Source organism: Cydia strobilella, chromosome 18 (assembly GCF_947568885.1).
Source record: "Cydia strobilella chromosome 18, ilCydStro3.1, whole genome shotgun sequence".
Taxonomy (NCBI): domain Eukaryota; kingdom Metazoa; phylum Arthropoda; class Insecta; order Lepidoptera; family Tortricidae; genus Cydia; species Cydia strobilella.
The window spans coordinates 6,431,870-6,447,841 of NC_086058.1; the positions used below are offsets into that span (position 1 = coordinate 6,431,870).

Here is a 15,972-nt window from a genome sequence, read left to right on the forward strand (position 1 = left end):
CCAATCATGAGAGTAGCGTCACCTTGTATTTTTCTAATATTATTCTAATATTAATACAATACGAGATTAATTATACTTTACTACGTTTCGATTCCTATAATAAATCAATATATCATGAATTCTGGCAACACAAAATCCATTATAATATATGGAAGGGTATAAATAAAAGCCATTTTAATATTGTACATGTATGCATAGATTTTTAAGAAACGTATAGGTGAGCTTTTCGTCACAGTATGAATAATATTAGATATATTAGAGATAATGAAAAAGTGTTGAGATAGTAAAATTATGTATCACGGCCGTACATACTTATAAAGGTAGCAAACCAGCTTGCCTCAAACTCAAATTGTATTCAGCATACCTATTCAGCGTGAAGTAGGTAAGTGCCTACCTACAGATGTATGATAATATGGTTTTGGTGTGGCAGTCTCGGATAAATCGGTACGATCAGTGATCTAGATCGCACCAACCAAACTGCACCAATCTATTTCAATAATTTCCCTAAACTATAGATACTTATAACACACCTTAAAATCATTATCGTCGGATTTCGTACGAAAATGGGCGTATTAAGGTGCAGTAGGTTCAGAAAACGAAGTTTTTAAAAAGTTGCAGCGCTTTTTTAAACCACAATACGGCTGCTATAAATTTAACTAGCAATTTTGAGGTTTTAAGCTAATTAATGTAATTTATCATGCTTAAAGTTTGTATTTTTTCTAAAATCGTAAATAAAAGTCAAACTAATAATCCATTTAACTTTGGCCTTTGCTAGTTGATGGTATCATTTTACAACTTTCTGATGTGAACCCTTCGTGTCACATTAATTTAATTCATGTACTATGAGATTTCTGGTGTACCTAATACACACCTAATATATTAGGCTAACCTTCTGTGAGATTTATTGCATTACGCAGGGAAAGCGGAACGTAAGGGACCGAGACGAGGCGTTTGCTAACAAACATTATTAGGCCGATACGTAAAATAAGCTTATTTAATACTGGAACATAGGTAGTGGAAACGTATGTACATTGTTGTTTTTGTCAATATCGCGTCGCAAAACATTATTTCCTGTGGACAATATAATTAAGTAGAAGCCTGTAGGGGTCCAGCAAGGAAATTATGCTTTAAACTCATGATGTCCACTGGAAAGACTAACTAGTACGTAGCCGAACCTCTCTCTTTTATAGAAATGCTCTCGCAAGTGCCTGTGACATTTTTGCGCTCACGGAAACATTTCAAACGAGCTCGATACAAGATTCCCACCGGGCTACATCGTGTTCCGTAAGGATAGACGCGTGACGCGGGGTGGGGAGGAGTACTTCTAGCAGCGAAAGATATTTACGAACCTTAGTAAAGTTAGTATTACAAATTGATAGCTGGTCATGAGACATGAAACTATTATTTCTTACACTTCATATTACAAATATAGTTATTTGTTATACAAGGGTGCAAAGTTTACATTTGCACCCGTGTGTAACACAAAACTTTTCACCTGACTATAGCGAGGAAAGTGCAACATCCACAGGAGTTAGATCGTCTTCATCACTGGAATCACACATTTTTTTACGATATTATAACAGAAAACTCTGGAAGTTGTGTATTTTTACGCGAGTCGGTGAGAAAAGTTTTTAAGTTAAACATTTGTTGAAAATGTTGACGTTTCTGACATATGAAATGTCAACGATGCGTTTTGAAATTGCATCGACTCCACTTGTGCGTTCAGAATAAGTGGATAAAACGCGTTTTTCCCCGTTTGTTTTGAAGGATAAAAGACAATTTTCCGAGCTAGTGAGGGGAAAATAAAATTCTTATTTGTGTGTAAAGTTACGTATTCCAACCTGAAGCTCCGCAACTATAGATCCCCAAAAGGTGGAACGGGAGGCTGGTAACAACAATGAATCTATAATTGCTATCCCAGCGATCAGTATTTCATAAAAGTATCATATTTATATACCACATTGTACGCGAGCGAGTGTTTACGTACGTATTATAAATAAAAGTTGGTAACACGCCGCTGCACGTAAAAGACGCATTTGGGAACAGAACGGAGTCCCGAAAATCCCCAGGAGCGGTATAAATATCGCGTTGTAGCGTATTAGCTGTCGCACAAACCGCCACATCTCAACAAGTTGGCTTTTTTACGCCAAAAAGTTGTACCTTAAAGTCGAAATTGTTATGCCTCTGCGTAGGACTTTAATTAGGTTAATAGGTATTTGTCATTCTATATCTGCTTAAGTTAACATTTCAAAATATTATAAAAAAGAATTTAAGACAGTTTTACTTACTTAAAGATATAGATTCTAAGGAGTAAAACCATGAATAAAAGTTAAATTAAATCCTTAAAAAGGTTTTAGATTCCTATTAAATTGAATATAGGTATGTACGCTAGCAAATGCATATATCACTAAGTATGTAATCTTGGATATCACTCTAGCCAAGCCTGAAACGAATTTTGAGAAAGTTTAAATTTATTGTTCAATTCACTTTTACAGCACCCTTGGTTCGTAAAGTATGCCAAAGTTAAAAGCAAAATTTATTTTTGAAGGAAAATATTGGGCATTATTTTTGATGTCTGCCTATGAAAACATGAAAGCTGCAAACCATTATCTAGCTAATCGTCGATATAACTGATCATCAAACTTGTGATAACTCGGGGCACATTCTAAAGATGTCTACTTATATATATTTTGCATCCGTCAGCAGCCCATTAGTCATTCATTAGTGATCATGGACAAGAAAAACTTGAACCCGACTACGGTACCCCGCGGTATAGGGAGCGTGCATGAGCTATAGGGGCAGCATAGAAGCCGTCAGATTTTTGGCGCGAGGCGTAAATGTGAAGTTTTTGCTTCCGATGTAGCCCACAAGATGACAGAACCTACTATGAGATATATCTCAGTAGGCGTGGCCAGAACACGTAAGCATGTACATAAACTGGTAAAATCATAATTTTTCCCCTAACAGTCGGTTAGAAAACCGGACAACATCATCAACTTTTGTTTCTAAAAGTTTATGTAAGTACTTAAAAGTACCTAATTAATAAAAATTTTATAACAAGCAATATAAATAAAACCACTTATTGAGTAAAAGAGGAAGCACAAAATAATGCCAGTTTAATAATTTTTCGTTGTTACCTATGTAGGTACTCTAAATAATTTTACATAGGTATTGGTTGATTTTGGTTTTGACAAACATTTTCAAAATTACCACCACCGGGTTAATAATAAATAATAAATAAATAATAAATATAATAATCCCGCATTTTTTTAATTCATTGTGTAAATCCGAAAATTATCTTGGAAGGAATTACCCGTGTATTCTTAAATACTCTTTTCATCCATCGAATACAACAATGGTGAATTATTATGTGATTTTTCTTTGACAGCTGGACTGGCTCCTTGTGGACAACACGCCGGCCACGCCGCTCGCCGGGCTGCGGCACGTGCTCGCCAACGGCTCGCTCGTGTTCCCGCCGTTCCCCGCCTCCCGGTACCGGCGGGACGTGCACGCCGCCTCGTACCGCTGTCGGCTGCGGATCGCGGACAACGCCGTGCTATCGAGGACCATACACGTGCACGCAGGTACACTCTAATGAGCCCGTGGGCCCACTGATTACTCTCGTGATATAATTATCATTAGAGTAATCAGTGCTGGAAGCTGGATATACTCTGCGACGGTTTAATCTTGAAGTGCCATACGTTATTTATGGATTATTTTAATGTAATTCTTTTGTCAATGAGCTATATAAATTCAAAATTTCTGTGTATTAATCGTCCTTAGGTACCTATTTGCGGCGTCTACCAGTTAACAGGTGTTACTTACGAAAATCAACCTGACAGAGAAGCTACCCACATCTTTCTGATGATAATAGTCTCCTTCTTGTGAAGTGGAAACGAATATACTTACTTAAATACCTACCTTACGGGGCTTGCGCCATGAAGTTCATGTGTTTGTAGTAGATCGGCGGTCATGAACTACCTTTCTCAAATTGAAACCTGTACATACTTACCTATTCTACTGAATTAACGTATTAGTATTATGAATCACGTCAGTTCCAATCCAACATCTGTTAGCATGATAACCTTCCACATACATGATCTAAAGTCACCGGATTCAATCGAATGTAAACTGTTGTGAGACATAGTAACATTTAAAAAAAAAACAAATAAAAAAAAATAAAAAAAAATTGTGACTAAAACATGTCAGTCTAAACCGTGAAATTATTTAAGTCACCGGATTATAAATATTGCGCTGACGGAACGTCCCCACTCTGACACTCCGATCAGGGATCGACTCAGGAGCGGCTTAAAGGGACTTACGGATAATTTCACCTGTAACATATTTCTTAACTCATCCCTACTAGATGTACATTATTTTATTACATGAACTTAAGTCTGTGATTGTGGGAGCATATAATGTGAATGAACTTAGTTTTTGTAATATATACTAGAGAGTCCTGTCAGTTTACGTGAGATGGATATTGCGAGGTAACTACCCGTAAATACGAATAGATAAGCGTGAAACCGTTTAAAATATGAATACTGTTTATTTATGCTATACTTGAATTGAAGTAAAATATTTAATTTAAGGTTTACAATAAATTTATCATGTTTAGAATAAGTGACTCGGCTACTTTTCGGCTAAGTGGCTAAATTAGTAGGGAACCTTTTAGGCGTGAACCTTGAGTGCTCTCATAATTTGAATTTCACACACGTGTTTTGGGAATATGTAACAAATTATTTATTTTTATTCTAAGAAGACAAACGAAACAATATATAATTTACTTTACTATAAAGTTTGTTGGTTCTTTGAGGTAAATTTATACTAGATGTGTAAACATAATATAATTAGTATAGGTACTCATATTTCAATAAACCTATATACCGTTTTCAAAAGCAACAGTACCTAAACCAAAACACTGCTACGTATATGCTGTAAATTCTTGACTCTCTGACGTGAACCATTAATAGTCCTAAACCCAACCCACGCGTTCAACCCACGATAACAGGCTTTCCGATTGACGTTAGTATTTATCATTGAATAACAATTAACCTTTGAAGGAAGATTTTGTATATTTATTTGGCGGATTTTACTTGTGACTTCGACCACGCCGTCTCGTTAACCTTCCGTACAAGCTTGACCTCCTTTTGGGGTTACATCTGACATAAAAGTACTCTATATGTCAATCCTATTTATAAACTTCATTGTTCTGTTCTCCTCAACTGCTTCCGAGTTACGAAAAATGCTTCGAGAGCTTAACAGCTCAAGCCTTGAGGTTGGACTAAAGATAAATATGTCAAAGACTATGCTTTTGACCAATAGAACCGCACGTAGGATTGAGATAAACGGAGAATCTATTGCATATGAAGGGTACACGGAAAGAATATGTCTAGTCACTTCTTTCGGAAAATGAGATTTTCATCTCAATATGTAGAGCTCTTAATAAACTATTAGTTATATCTTTTGCTACCACAGTATAATATATGTAACACAATTTTTTTTTTTTAGTTAAAAAAGACCTGGTCACGGAATTGCTATATATTTTGACATGGTTCCAAATTTTAAAACCGCGATTAATCAAAATGTTACTAAAGTGACTAGACATGTTCTTTCCGTGAACCCTTTTGAATATGTCTTACGTCGTCGTCGTTACGTCGAGTACCTTTACTTGGGCTAAATAGTTTCCTTCCAGGTGCGATAAGACGGAAGTCGATAGACGGAATAAAAACGCCTGGAGGTTTGAAGGCCCTTTTGGTTCATAAAACATCTAATGAAATCCCATTACATGTGCATATTTCCAATTCTCACCTACGACGGTACACGAACTTGGTCTTTGACAGCATCTCAGAACCCCTAATCTGGATTGGCCAGCGAGCCATGGAGCGCAACATATTAGGTACTAAATTAATGGGTCGGATGCGGCGGATGGGCATCAACGTAACTTGGAAAGCGGGTCAGCTGAAGTGAGACTGGGCTGGTCATGTCTGCTGCGTTCAAAACCACGTTGGCGATGTTGTGACGAGCTAGACTCCTTTTTAAGGAATTGCCGAAGATTGCACAGAACCGGGAGGAATATAAATCTGGTGAAGACCTTTGCCTACCGGTGGGACACATTAGGCTCTTAATAACAATGACTGAGTATGCATGTCAAATTTTACCATAATCTCATTAACACTTTTCCTACAAAAATAACAAAATATCCAGACAAACATGATTTCTTGAACATTCGAAAGATTCCTTGTCAGTCCACGTTTATTTTAAAGCCAAGCCAACTTATTGTCAGCATTTGTTGCATCTTATCACACGCATCTATGAAAGTAATTCAGTTCAAGAAGATGCCTGAAACAAATATGTACCATTTGTAGGTTTTAGCTAATGAAAATAAGATAATGTTCCTTTCTAGTGCTAAGCACGCCGTGGGAGGTCCGCGTGCCAGACGAGTACGTGATGGCGGGTAACGCCGCCATGCTCCGGTGTATCGTCCCGCCGCACTGTGCGGATCGAGTCAGCTCAACCGACTGGCTCGGCGAGGACGGAGTCAGTGTCTTCCAATACCTAGGTCAGTGTGTTCAGTGTTCACCCCGGGTCTGCGTGTGGTGATGGCGGGCAACTCCGCGCGCCGCCGTGCTTTAGTGTATCGTCCCGCCGCACTGCACCTCGGCGTAAGAGTCAGTGCCTGCCAATACAGCGTGTACGTGTGTGTGTGTGTGTGTAGTCAGCGTGTTAATAATCCTCCTTTCTGTATCCTCTCCTCCTAACTCTCCTCTTGTGTAGTTTTTTATTCACAAGAATTTGCGCGAGCACTAGTTTTGTAAAAAAAGTGAAAGCCTCTGTCCCTTCTTAGAAGATTAGATAATCTCTTAGTTGATTAACGTAAAAGGTTTTATGTATTAAAATTTAATGTATTCATTGAATTTGTAATCAAATTCCACCTGTTGCTTAATAATGAACGAGTCCTGGCATTAGGACGTACCACACCGTATCCGCTTATGACGTCCCTAAGATCTACTTAGTTTCTAAACTAAGATGTAAAGTTGCTGCACGCTTTTAGTTTGCATTATACCGTGTGTTGCCTGTAACACGAGCAAATAATTAAAACATATATTATGCTCCTCAAACTAAAAAACTGTTGTTAAACAACTTTTTAAATCTTTTAATCCTTTAGACTTCCTCTTTTTCATACAAAATAAATATTGCCTTCAATGTACGCTGACATCAGTGTATTTGACGTTGCTTGTCACCAAACCTGGGACAACTCGAGGCACTTATACTAGTGACGTAGCAAAATATTTCATCGACAATTATATCGATGTTACTGTCAACATCTAAATATTCTAAAAAATAAATATATTTACACGTAATTGCTTTGTATACTGCTTCTTAAATTCTAATAAGGTGTTTTTCCAAGAATTTATTTTATTTTTAAACCAGGTCAGTATTTCCACATTCGCACTAAATGTTTTATTCTAATCATTTTATATCGTTATTTATTATTTCTTAAACATTACTCCATCTTCATTTATTGCTTAAAGTACATAAAAAGGGAAATTTACCTTAAGTCATAAAAATACCGTTAGGTACATTAAACCATTTCGAGACAAGGAATTCTTTATCAAAACTATTTTTACTATATTATAATGACTAATGGGCGGCTGACGGATGCAAAATATATGTCGTCATCTTTTTTATCGATATCAAATCCCTAGACTGTGCCCCGAGCATGCCCCGAGTTATCACAGGTTTGCTTGTCACGCTTTAAACATAACAGCATTTGCAATACATTGACAGTTTAATTTATTGCTCCTGTTACAGGAAACACCCGATATATGTAAAATTACAACCAAGTCTCATACCTTTCTCAAATAAGTTTACCCTCCAATTAAACTGGTAAATGGAAGGAAAGCATATTTCGTAAATGTAGCCAAAAATTCTCAAAATTGCTGAATTTTTCTCATCAAAATACTTGTCAAGTGAGAGACGACTCACGCAATTACATTTTCATCACGTAAATAATGTAAATATCTTATTTTCGGAAAAAAAATACGCGGCTCTAAAATGAAACTCTGGGTAGGCTGAGGTGTTAACTGGCGTAAGCCTTCCAAGCATTCGGATACAAATTGAATATGAATATTAAGGTAGATTTACACGTGTGTAAGGTGTATAACTGCCGGCACCTGAATATGGAAGAAGCTGAATATTTCGGCTTAAATGCAAGAAACTAAATGGGCGCCGTTTCTCTTTTGGTATGCAATCTGCAGTGGTTAAAGAAGCGCAAACGGCATGCCTTAATACGTCCGTGGGAGTCTACAATGCATTGCATATATTCCCATTACACTTTTAAAATATATAGGTACTATTGGTACTAAATTGTTAGTTGCGATCAACCGAATTTACGGATCTTTTCTTTCTTTAACCAATTTTTTTAGTCTTCCTTTGGCCTTGACTAAATCATTTTCAGATTGTGTGTAGTGTGTTTAAGTAGTATACCTTAATGAATTGTATCCATTGTATTCAGGCAAATATAGTAACAATGTTTGTCTTTTTTTTATTATCTGTATGGCTACCATCACTTTGGCACTGACATAAACGCTATTGAGAACGTAACTTACTTTCTATTTTTAACCGACTTCAAGATTTTAAAAGGAGGAGGTTCTCAATTCGGTTGTATGTTTTTTTTAAATGTTTGTTACTCGATAACTCCGTCATTTCTAGACCGATTTTGAAAATTATTTTTTTGATTGTAAGTACATATACATACAGATTGGTCCCGTTTTTGTCAAAACGCAGTTTTGATGATGGGATACATGAGGAATCGAGAGAACTCCTCAAATGTTAAAGGCATACATATAGTGATTTTAGTAGTTTCATCAACAAATCAAGCATTTACATTTAAAAAAGTGACATTTGATGAAGTGGAACTGCTGATGATGATCAGAACGGAACTCTTCAATGACGCATAGTTCACGTTTGGGGATTTGTCCTCTTCGTTATGTTTTTCAAGCAAGTTAGGTTTTTAAGACACATTTTTTCAAGCTCGAGTTCTGATGATGGGATCCATGAGGAATCGAGGGAACTCCTCAAATGTGAAAGGCATACATATAGTGATTTTTGTATTTTTATCAACAAATCCGGCATTTTCATTTAAAAAAGTGACATTTGATGAAGTGGAGCTGCTGATGATGATCAGAAATATCAGAATGAACCCAGACCCAAACTTCGACCTGGACATTTTTTTGAACTGCGATCCTCACAGAACCGAACTGCTATCAGAAAAGTGGGTTAGGTTAGGTTAGAACTGTGACCCTTACAGAAACGAAATGCTATCAGAACATTGGTTTACGTTAGGTTAGAACTGTGACCCTTACAGAAACGAAATGCTACTAGAAAAGTGGGTGGTTTTACCTCCTTTTAGTTAGGCAAAAGACGCTGTCTTTTTCATTTCATTGTCTGGAGTGCACCATCAACAATAAGTAACCTTTCAACGGCATCCCCCATTGGTCGTTTTTTTTTCTTAAAAATTATCTATGCATCTCGTTCATACTTATTAGTGCGAGCGAGTTGTATAGAAAGTAAATTACGTAGACGTTAGCGTATATGTCAGTTTTGACACTGTCAGTGTCAGTGTCAGTGTCATTCATGAAGCAAAAACATACGTATACTCGTACTTAATCTTGCTCTGTATTAACAAGAAAACTGTATAAGTGCTGCATAACTTGGCAGCAGATTAAATTATTTTTTATCGTTTACTTTTACGGGTGTCTGGGGAGGCTTTTAGACGTAATAGACAAGAAAGGCAGTTTTATTTTACCTAAAGGAACGAAACCTAAAGCATAAAAATACAATCAAGCCCTTTATTACGAATGAAGATACTTTTTTAAGATAAGTACTATCGAAGATTTTAATTTATGACCCATTTCGTACCTTGTCACAGTGACAATCAATATGAAAGTCGCTAGAGACCTCATACTATTGTCACTGTGACAAGGTACAAAATGGGTCCGAAATTAAAATCTTTCTACATATTATCGTATAATATGTGTTCCTTGTAGACAAAGAGGGGACTCAATATTCAAAATGGAAATGAAATTTACTAATTATAGGTATTACTAGTTGAGACAAACCAGTACAATCAATTTACTTCGTCTCGACATGTTGCTCGGTAACCCTGAATGAGCTTTTTAGAATCCAGCTCTGCTTAGACAGTTAGACAGCGATACTTTATTGAATTGTTTGTCTGTTCGAAGGAAATACTCGATTTCCAGCTCTTCCATAACGGAATAAGTTACAGTTTCGACTAAAAGCCAATACCAGACTTCCGCCGGCGCGTCTGACAGGTCTCATTTGTTTACGCTCCTACTTGCTCACATTCCTTGCCTTTTCGCTCAAGGATTGCCTCTCGGATACTTTATTTACTGCACCTCCTACTTTTCCTTGATTGGGCCTATTGTGAGTCCCGTGGTAGTAATAACTTCTTTTGAGGGCTACCTTTATTCTTTGCACTTGATTACTATTAAGGTTCGCCTTATACTTTTCAAGTAGAACAATAAAGGATTTGGTTTAACAAAGTTTTTGCCAGCCATTTATCCCAAGAGGCCTCATAAACCGCACTTGTGAAAATGAAAACCGTTCATTTTTTTCTTTTTTCTTTGTAATATAAACACACAGTTTGTAATATTAACAGTAGTAGGCACTGTAGGCAGTCTAATTTCCTTCAAACTCCTAATAAATTATATCAGGACGAACTCAAACCTCTGACGAACGGAACGCTACGAACCTTAAGCTGACAGCTCTCTTGGGATGCTCCAGCCTTCCAGGCATCGTAGCTAAGATGTTTTCCACAGCAAATAAATTATTACAACCATCTCAAGCTTCAAACGTTGCAGATGCAATAAATATTAAATCAGTAGGTGAATAATTTTAAGATATTGTACATAGTTTCGTAGTGCTTTCGGGCTCCCGAGTGATGAAGCAACTGATAATGTTGGTTTACTTAAGAACCACCAACAACAAGAACAAGGGTTTATTCAAACCCTTAAATTCTCTTATTTTAGCCTCATTTAATAACATTAATACTAATTGACAATGACATTATAACATGACAGAAAAAACAACCAGATTGTTACACCGTTAATTAAACTAAAGCTAGTATTATGAGTAATTACCGTCCATGCATCTTTCTAACACTCAGTTACCAGTTACCCCATCCCTGTTGTAAATAGATCACAGATATGGTAAGTACTTATACCTACTGATAAAAAAATGTACCTAGTTATATATATCAACAGCTCTGTTGTAAAACAGTCCGACCAATATCGGCGGTGCGTTTCATTTGATTTAGGGCATTTGAGTTTTTTTCTGTTTACTACTTATTCCAGCTACTCACAAGTTGAAACTAAACTTCTTTCTACATTTTAAAAATAGGGATTTGGTGATTACATGGTATTGTATTCGCAGAACCCCGGTACCAGAGGTTAGACGACGGCTCGCTGTACATAAGCGCGGTGCGCGCCGGCAGCCGGGACGCGTTCCGGTGCCGCGTCCGGGACCGGGTCACCGGGACCGCCTACACCAGTCAGTTCTTCGGTAAGCACGCAACAAGAAAGGTCTTGACTTTAAAGTACATAGATAAAATGATGTTAACAACGCACGCTATTTATGCAACAAGTGCGGAAAGTGTATGATTTCCGACGAGTGGAATGACGACGAATGTATAAAGGAATACGAGTCGGAAATCATCTTTACGCACGTGTATCATACTACTATGCATTGTGCGAGTAAATAAAAAAACATATCATGGCAAATAAGTTTAATTATTAAAAGGAGTGTTTTAAATCGACACGAGTTGCAAATTACCCATGAATCTAGTATAACTGGATCGGTCATGAGGGGTGGGGGAAAATGACCGAACGGGATAGTCTTATGTATCTTTCAGTAGGAGTAGCAGAGAAAGCGCTGTTATTGTTTGTCCTTGTCATAGTTTCACTTTTCCACCGCTGCCACAACCGAGGTTGTGGCAAACAAATAAGTACGTGACACGTCATGTTTGTTCGTTGCTTGTTGAATTATCGTTGTTTTGTATGAAATTGTGATTTCTCTTATGAAATATAGTGATGGTTAGCGTTTTGAATGCTTGAACTTTGATAAAATACTGGTGAATTGTTCTGTAATCGGCTGTAATAGCCGCTCTGAGCAAAAATATGAGATCATAACCTTTCACACGTAAGTACGGTATTTTACACCTTCCTCTTAACGCAATATGTGAGAATAACATCGTAAAATTACGTTACACTCAAAGCAATGTAGAATCAAACGATTTCAATAAAAATATCACAATTATTTACGCAAATTAACAAAACATTATTTGTAAAATTATCCGCCCAAATTACGTAGGTAGGTAGGAGTCTGAGGTCAGCCATTTTTAAACTTCTTCTTAATTTAGCTGCATAACAATCATGTTAGGGATACCAGATGAAAATATCATAATTTTATGGGTAATTTTGGCCTCGAAGTTTTTTCGTAATTCTAATTCCAAAAAATAAATAAACAAATGCTGTGAATATTAAATGTGGTGTACATTAATTGGTGTGATTGCGATTTGTGATTTCTTTAAATTAAAACCCATAATACATTTTATTTTACGTTTTATTTACTAAACATGTTTAGTTTTGTACCACCTGCGCGAATTATTGGAGGTATTTCATTGTTTATACGCCTAAAAAGAACGGCCCATTGACATTTTATTTAACAATTTTTTAATACCGTCAAACAAGCTAACTTTGCCTCCAGGGTAATCGCCCCAACGTGATATCAAATATTGGGGTAATTTTTACCAATATGGTATCCCCACGTTCATGACGTCATCTATGTCTATCCCTTACGGGCGCACGCGTATAGCTGGTCTATGTAATGCTAGGTCTATGAAATTACCTATTCGCACGTGATTCGTACAACGTTTTGCAGTACATGTGGCCCTTTAAACTTTCGACATATGCACGAAAAGTGCTATTTGGGGCACTAGTGCGAGAAAGTAGCACCATATGTACTGTAATAAATTTATCTCATCACTTCCACCAATTCCAATCTCAAAAAACCTGATGGTCGATTCTCAAACAACATTTTCGTGGGCATATTGTCTTTCTGAGTATGTACCTACAAAATTATTTTATGGTCATGATATGATACCTAATAAAAACATTCTTTCTTTAACAGGTCACGTAATAGTGACGGAACCGAAAGGCGGTGTGAGGCCTCGTATAGGCCCCGAGCCGCGCAACCGGCGCGTGCAGGCCGGGCAGGACGTGCGGCTGCCGTGCGCGGCGCACGCCTGGCCAGTACCCACTTACAGGTAACTATTATGTATCCATCTGGCGATACGTAGGTAGAGAGCCATGTTCATGCCGGGTAGCTAAACTGGTATCGATTGTCTTGTATCGGGAAATGGCAACGTTATAAATGATAAGCCCATTATCAACATAATTGTTTAATTGTTAAGGGTCCCCGGCAAGCTCGGTTCTCCATACAACCGTAGTTACGCTCTCATTTTAAAACGAGTAGCTAGTTTGCTCTGAAACTTTGTACTTACAATAGGATAAGGTATATCTACGTCTGTATTTAGTTTGTGTAGCTTCCGATACCATAGTTAAAAAAATACAGCTAATTTAAGTTTTTCATACAAAACTTGTTTTTGCTCTATTTCGTTTGTTTTATAAACTGGAGCTATACAAACTAATTACAGACCTAGATATACCTCATATCCTTGTACGTGCAAAGTTTCATTACAATCCAACACGTAGTTTTAAAATGAGAACGAAACTCCGTTTGTATGGAAAGGTGAAATTCGGCCGAGCTTGCCGGGGACTTAAGTGTATTAATTAATTAAAAACAGTTTTTTAGTTGAGACTTGTCATTTCGCTTGAAAAACTTGCCAGTCATGCTTGCCAGGCATGCCTATCATGATTGTAACTCTTTTTTTGTATTTATTTATTATTGTAGTGTCGTTTTTCTCTTTGGAATCACAAACGGCTACGAGCCGACGGAAGATCAGCGGTGGCGAACATTTAGTGGCTTCATTCATATGTTGTTTATTTGTAGTTGTGTTTCATTTAAGTGTATTATTGTATGAATATATACCATGAATACAGGTTTTTTATCTGTTCTTCTTCTTCTTCTTCTTCTTCAAAAGTCAAAGAGGGACCGACTTAAAAGAAAATGACTACCTAGCTATACAAAATTACAAATCACGTTTCCCCATTTCTGTCTTAATATTACGCCACAAAACTCCTATAAACTCACCCCGTAACCTAGAATTTTCCTCTCTGGAACCATAAACATTGCCGAAGTCCCGGCTGATATAGAAACTTTTACATATGCCTAGGTATTCTTTGGCTATATACCAAACAGATCGGCAAGCACTTAGCTCACCCGTTATGTGCTTTAAATCTACGCTCAAAGCCAGTGAATAATGCAAAGTGTAGGAATCACAATTAACGTATTTTAAGAGCGCTTTGGCTGTTCAGCTAAATTGTTTTAGTAAATAGTTTTATTTTTACACACAACTCCTTAAACCGATTGTGACAAAAAAATTCACCACCCTACTAAATCAGTATGGGTGACCCACTACATCCGACCTTTTATTTACGACACACCGCTAAAACTGTCGTAAAATCGTTTTAATATATCTACTACCCTCTGCAACAAAGCTTTTGATGCATGTTCTTGTTCAGTAAAAGATTCCTTCGAATGATAAACCTCCTAGTTTACATTCAAGCAACGTTTTCTTGTTTAAAACTTCGGATTCTGAACGTAGGTTACTAAACTATCAATAATGGATGTGATTTGCAGTTTTACAAAAGTCATATTCTACTGCATTCTCCAACTAAAAGCCTCGCTTCTGCACTAAGCATACAAATAGCTGAAACGTGCGACATTTTACCGCCCCACCATTGCACTGCAAAGAGTGCAAAGTCGCAAAGCCATTTGCACCCGACGACACCTTAGTACTTAGGTAAGTGTTCATCAGAGTAAATTTATAGTCTAGTTTAAAAAAGCATAAGTATCTCTTGCGGCAGCAATTAAAAATGCCATGAATGATCAAGTCTCTTGTTTTTACATATTCTACATATTAGATTTATCTGTCTCGCCCGAATTAACTTTTTTTTTTTTTTTTTTTTTAATCTACATATTTAAAAGGAGCCTTTATCAGTGAGACATGTCGGCTCCGTTGGGCCTCTACATTACAGTTTCAATAAGTGTTAGTATACATCAAAAAAACTGTACACGAATTTCGCAGTTTTAGACAGGGGTTCCGCCAATATCGTGTGAAAAACCCCAATGTCAGTTACTGCATAACCCCTAGCTTCAAATAGTTGCGCCCTCTTGTCTCGAGTCCGAACACATTCCATTAGGAAGTGCTGTACATCCTCGACAGAGTCGCAAATATCGCAGTTGGGCGACTCTGCTTTCCTCATCAGATGAGCAAACATATTCAATGGAATGTGACCGGACCGAAGCCTGTGAGCGCGTACAATTTTCGCCCGGTTCAAGTCAGCCACTTCCCACCAGGGTATCCGAGGAGGCTCACATTGAATGGTCTTGTACCAGATTCCTTTCTCTTGCGATCTTTCATCAAAGAACTCCTTCCAGCGACCATATATTTTACCTTTATACTGTGCGACTATTTCTGAGAAGTCTGGAGCGACATCAAACTCAGTTCCCTCAGAAGCAGCCGCTGCCGCCAACCGGTCAGCCTCCTCGTTTCCCACCAAACCGATATGTGATGGAACCCACTGTATTTTCAAACACCTTCCGCAATTTCGGAGCTTAGAGATTTGCATTAAGATTTTGTACGCCAGTAAAAAGCACCGTTCGCCTGAGGCACACCGGCTCAAATGCTGAATGGAGCTTTTACTGTCCGTGAAAATTGCCACATTAGGATAATTTTGATTTTCAACAAACACTAAAGCCTGATAA

At 37.4% G+C, this 15,972-nt stretch overlaps 1 protein-coding gene across 1 annotated transcript in view; it reads left to right on the top strand.

The window, feature by feature from the left end:
* Positions 1 to 2,730: 2,730 nt before the first annotated feature.
* Positions 2,731 to 15,972, top strand: part of LOC134749660 (cell adhesion molecule Dscam2) — a 97,213-nt gene continuing 83,971 nt past the window's right edge. Inside the window, exons 1-5 of the mRNA XM_063684676.1 lie at positions 2,731 to 2,760; positions 3,389 to 3,584; positions 6,407 to 6,562; positions 11,458 to 11,586; positions 13,213 to 13,348. Of these exons, the coding sequence (XP_063540746.1) occupies positions 2,731 to 2,760; positions 3,389 to 3,584; positions 6,407 to 6,562; positions 11,458 to 11,586; positions 13,213 to 13,348 (647 nt within the window). The remainder of the gene's footprint in view (positions 2,761 to 3,388; positions 3,585 to 6,406; positions 6,563 to 11,457; positions 11,587 to 13,212; positions 13,349 to 15,972) is intronic.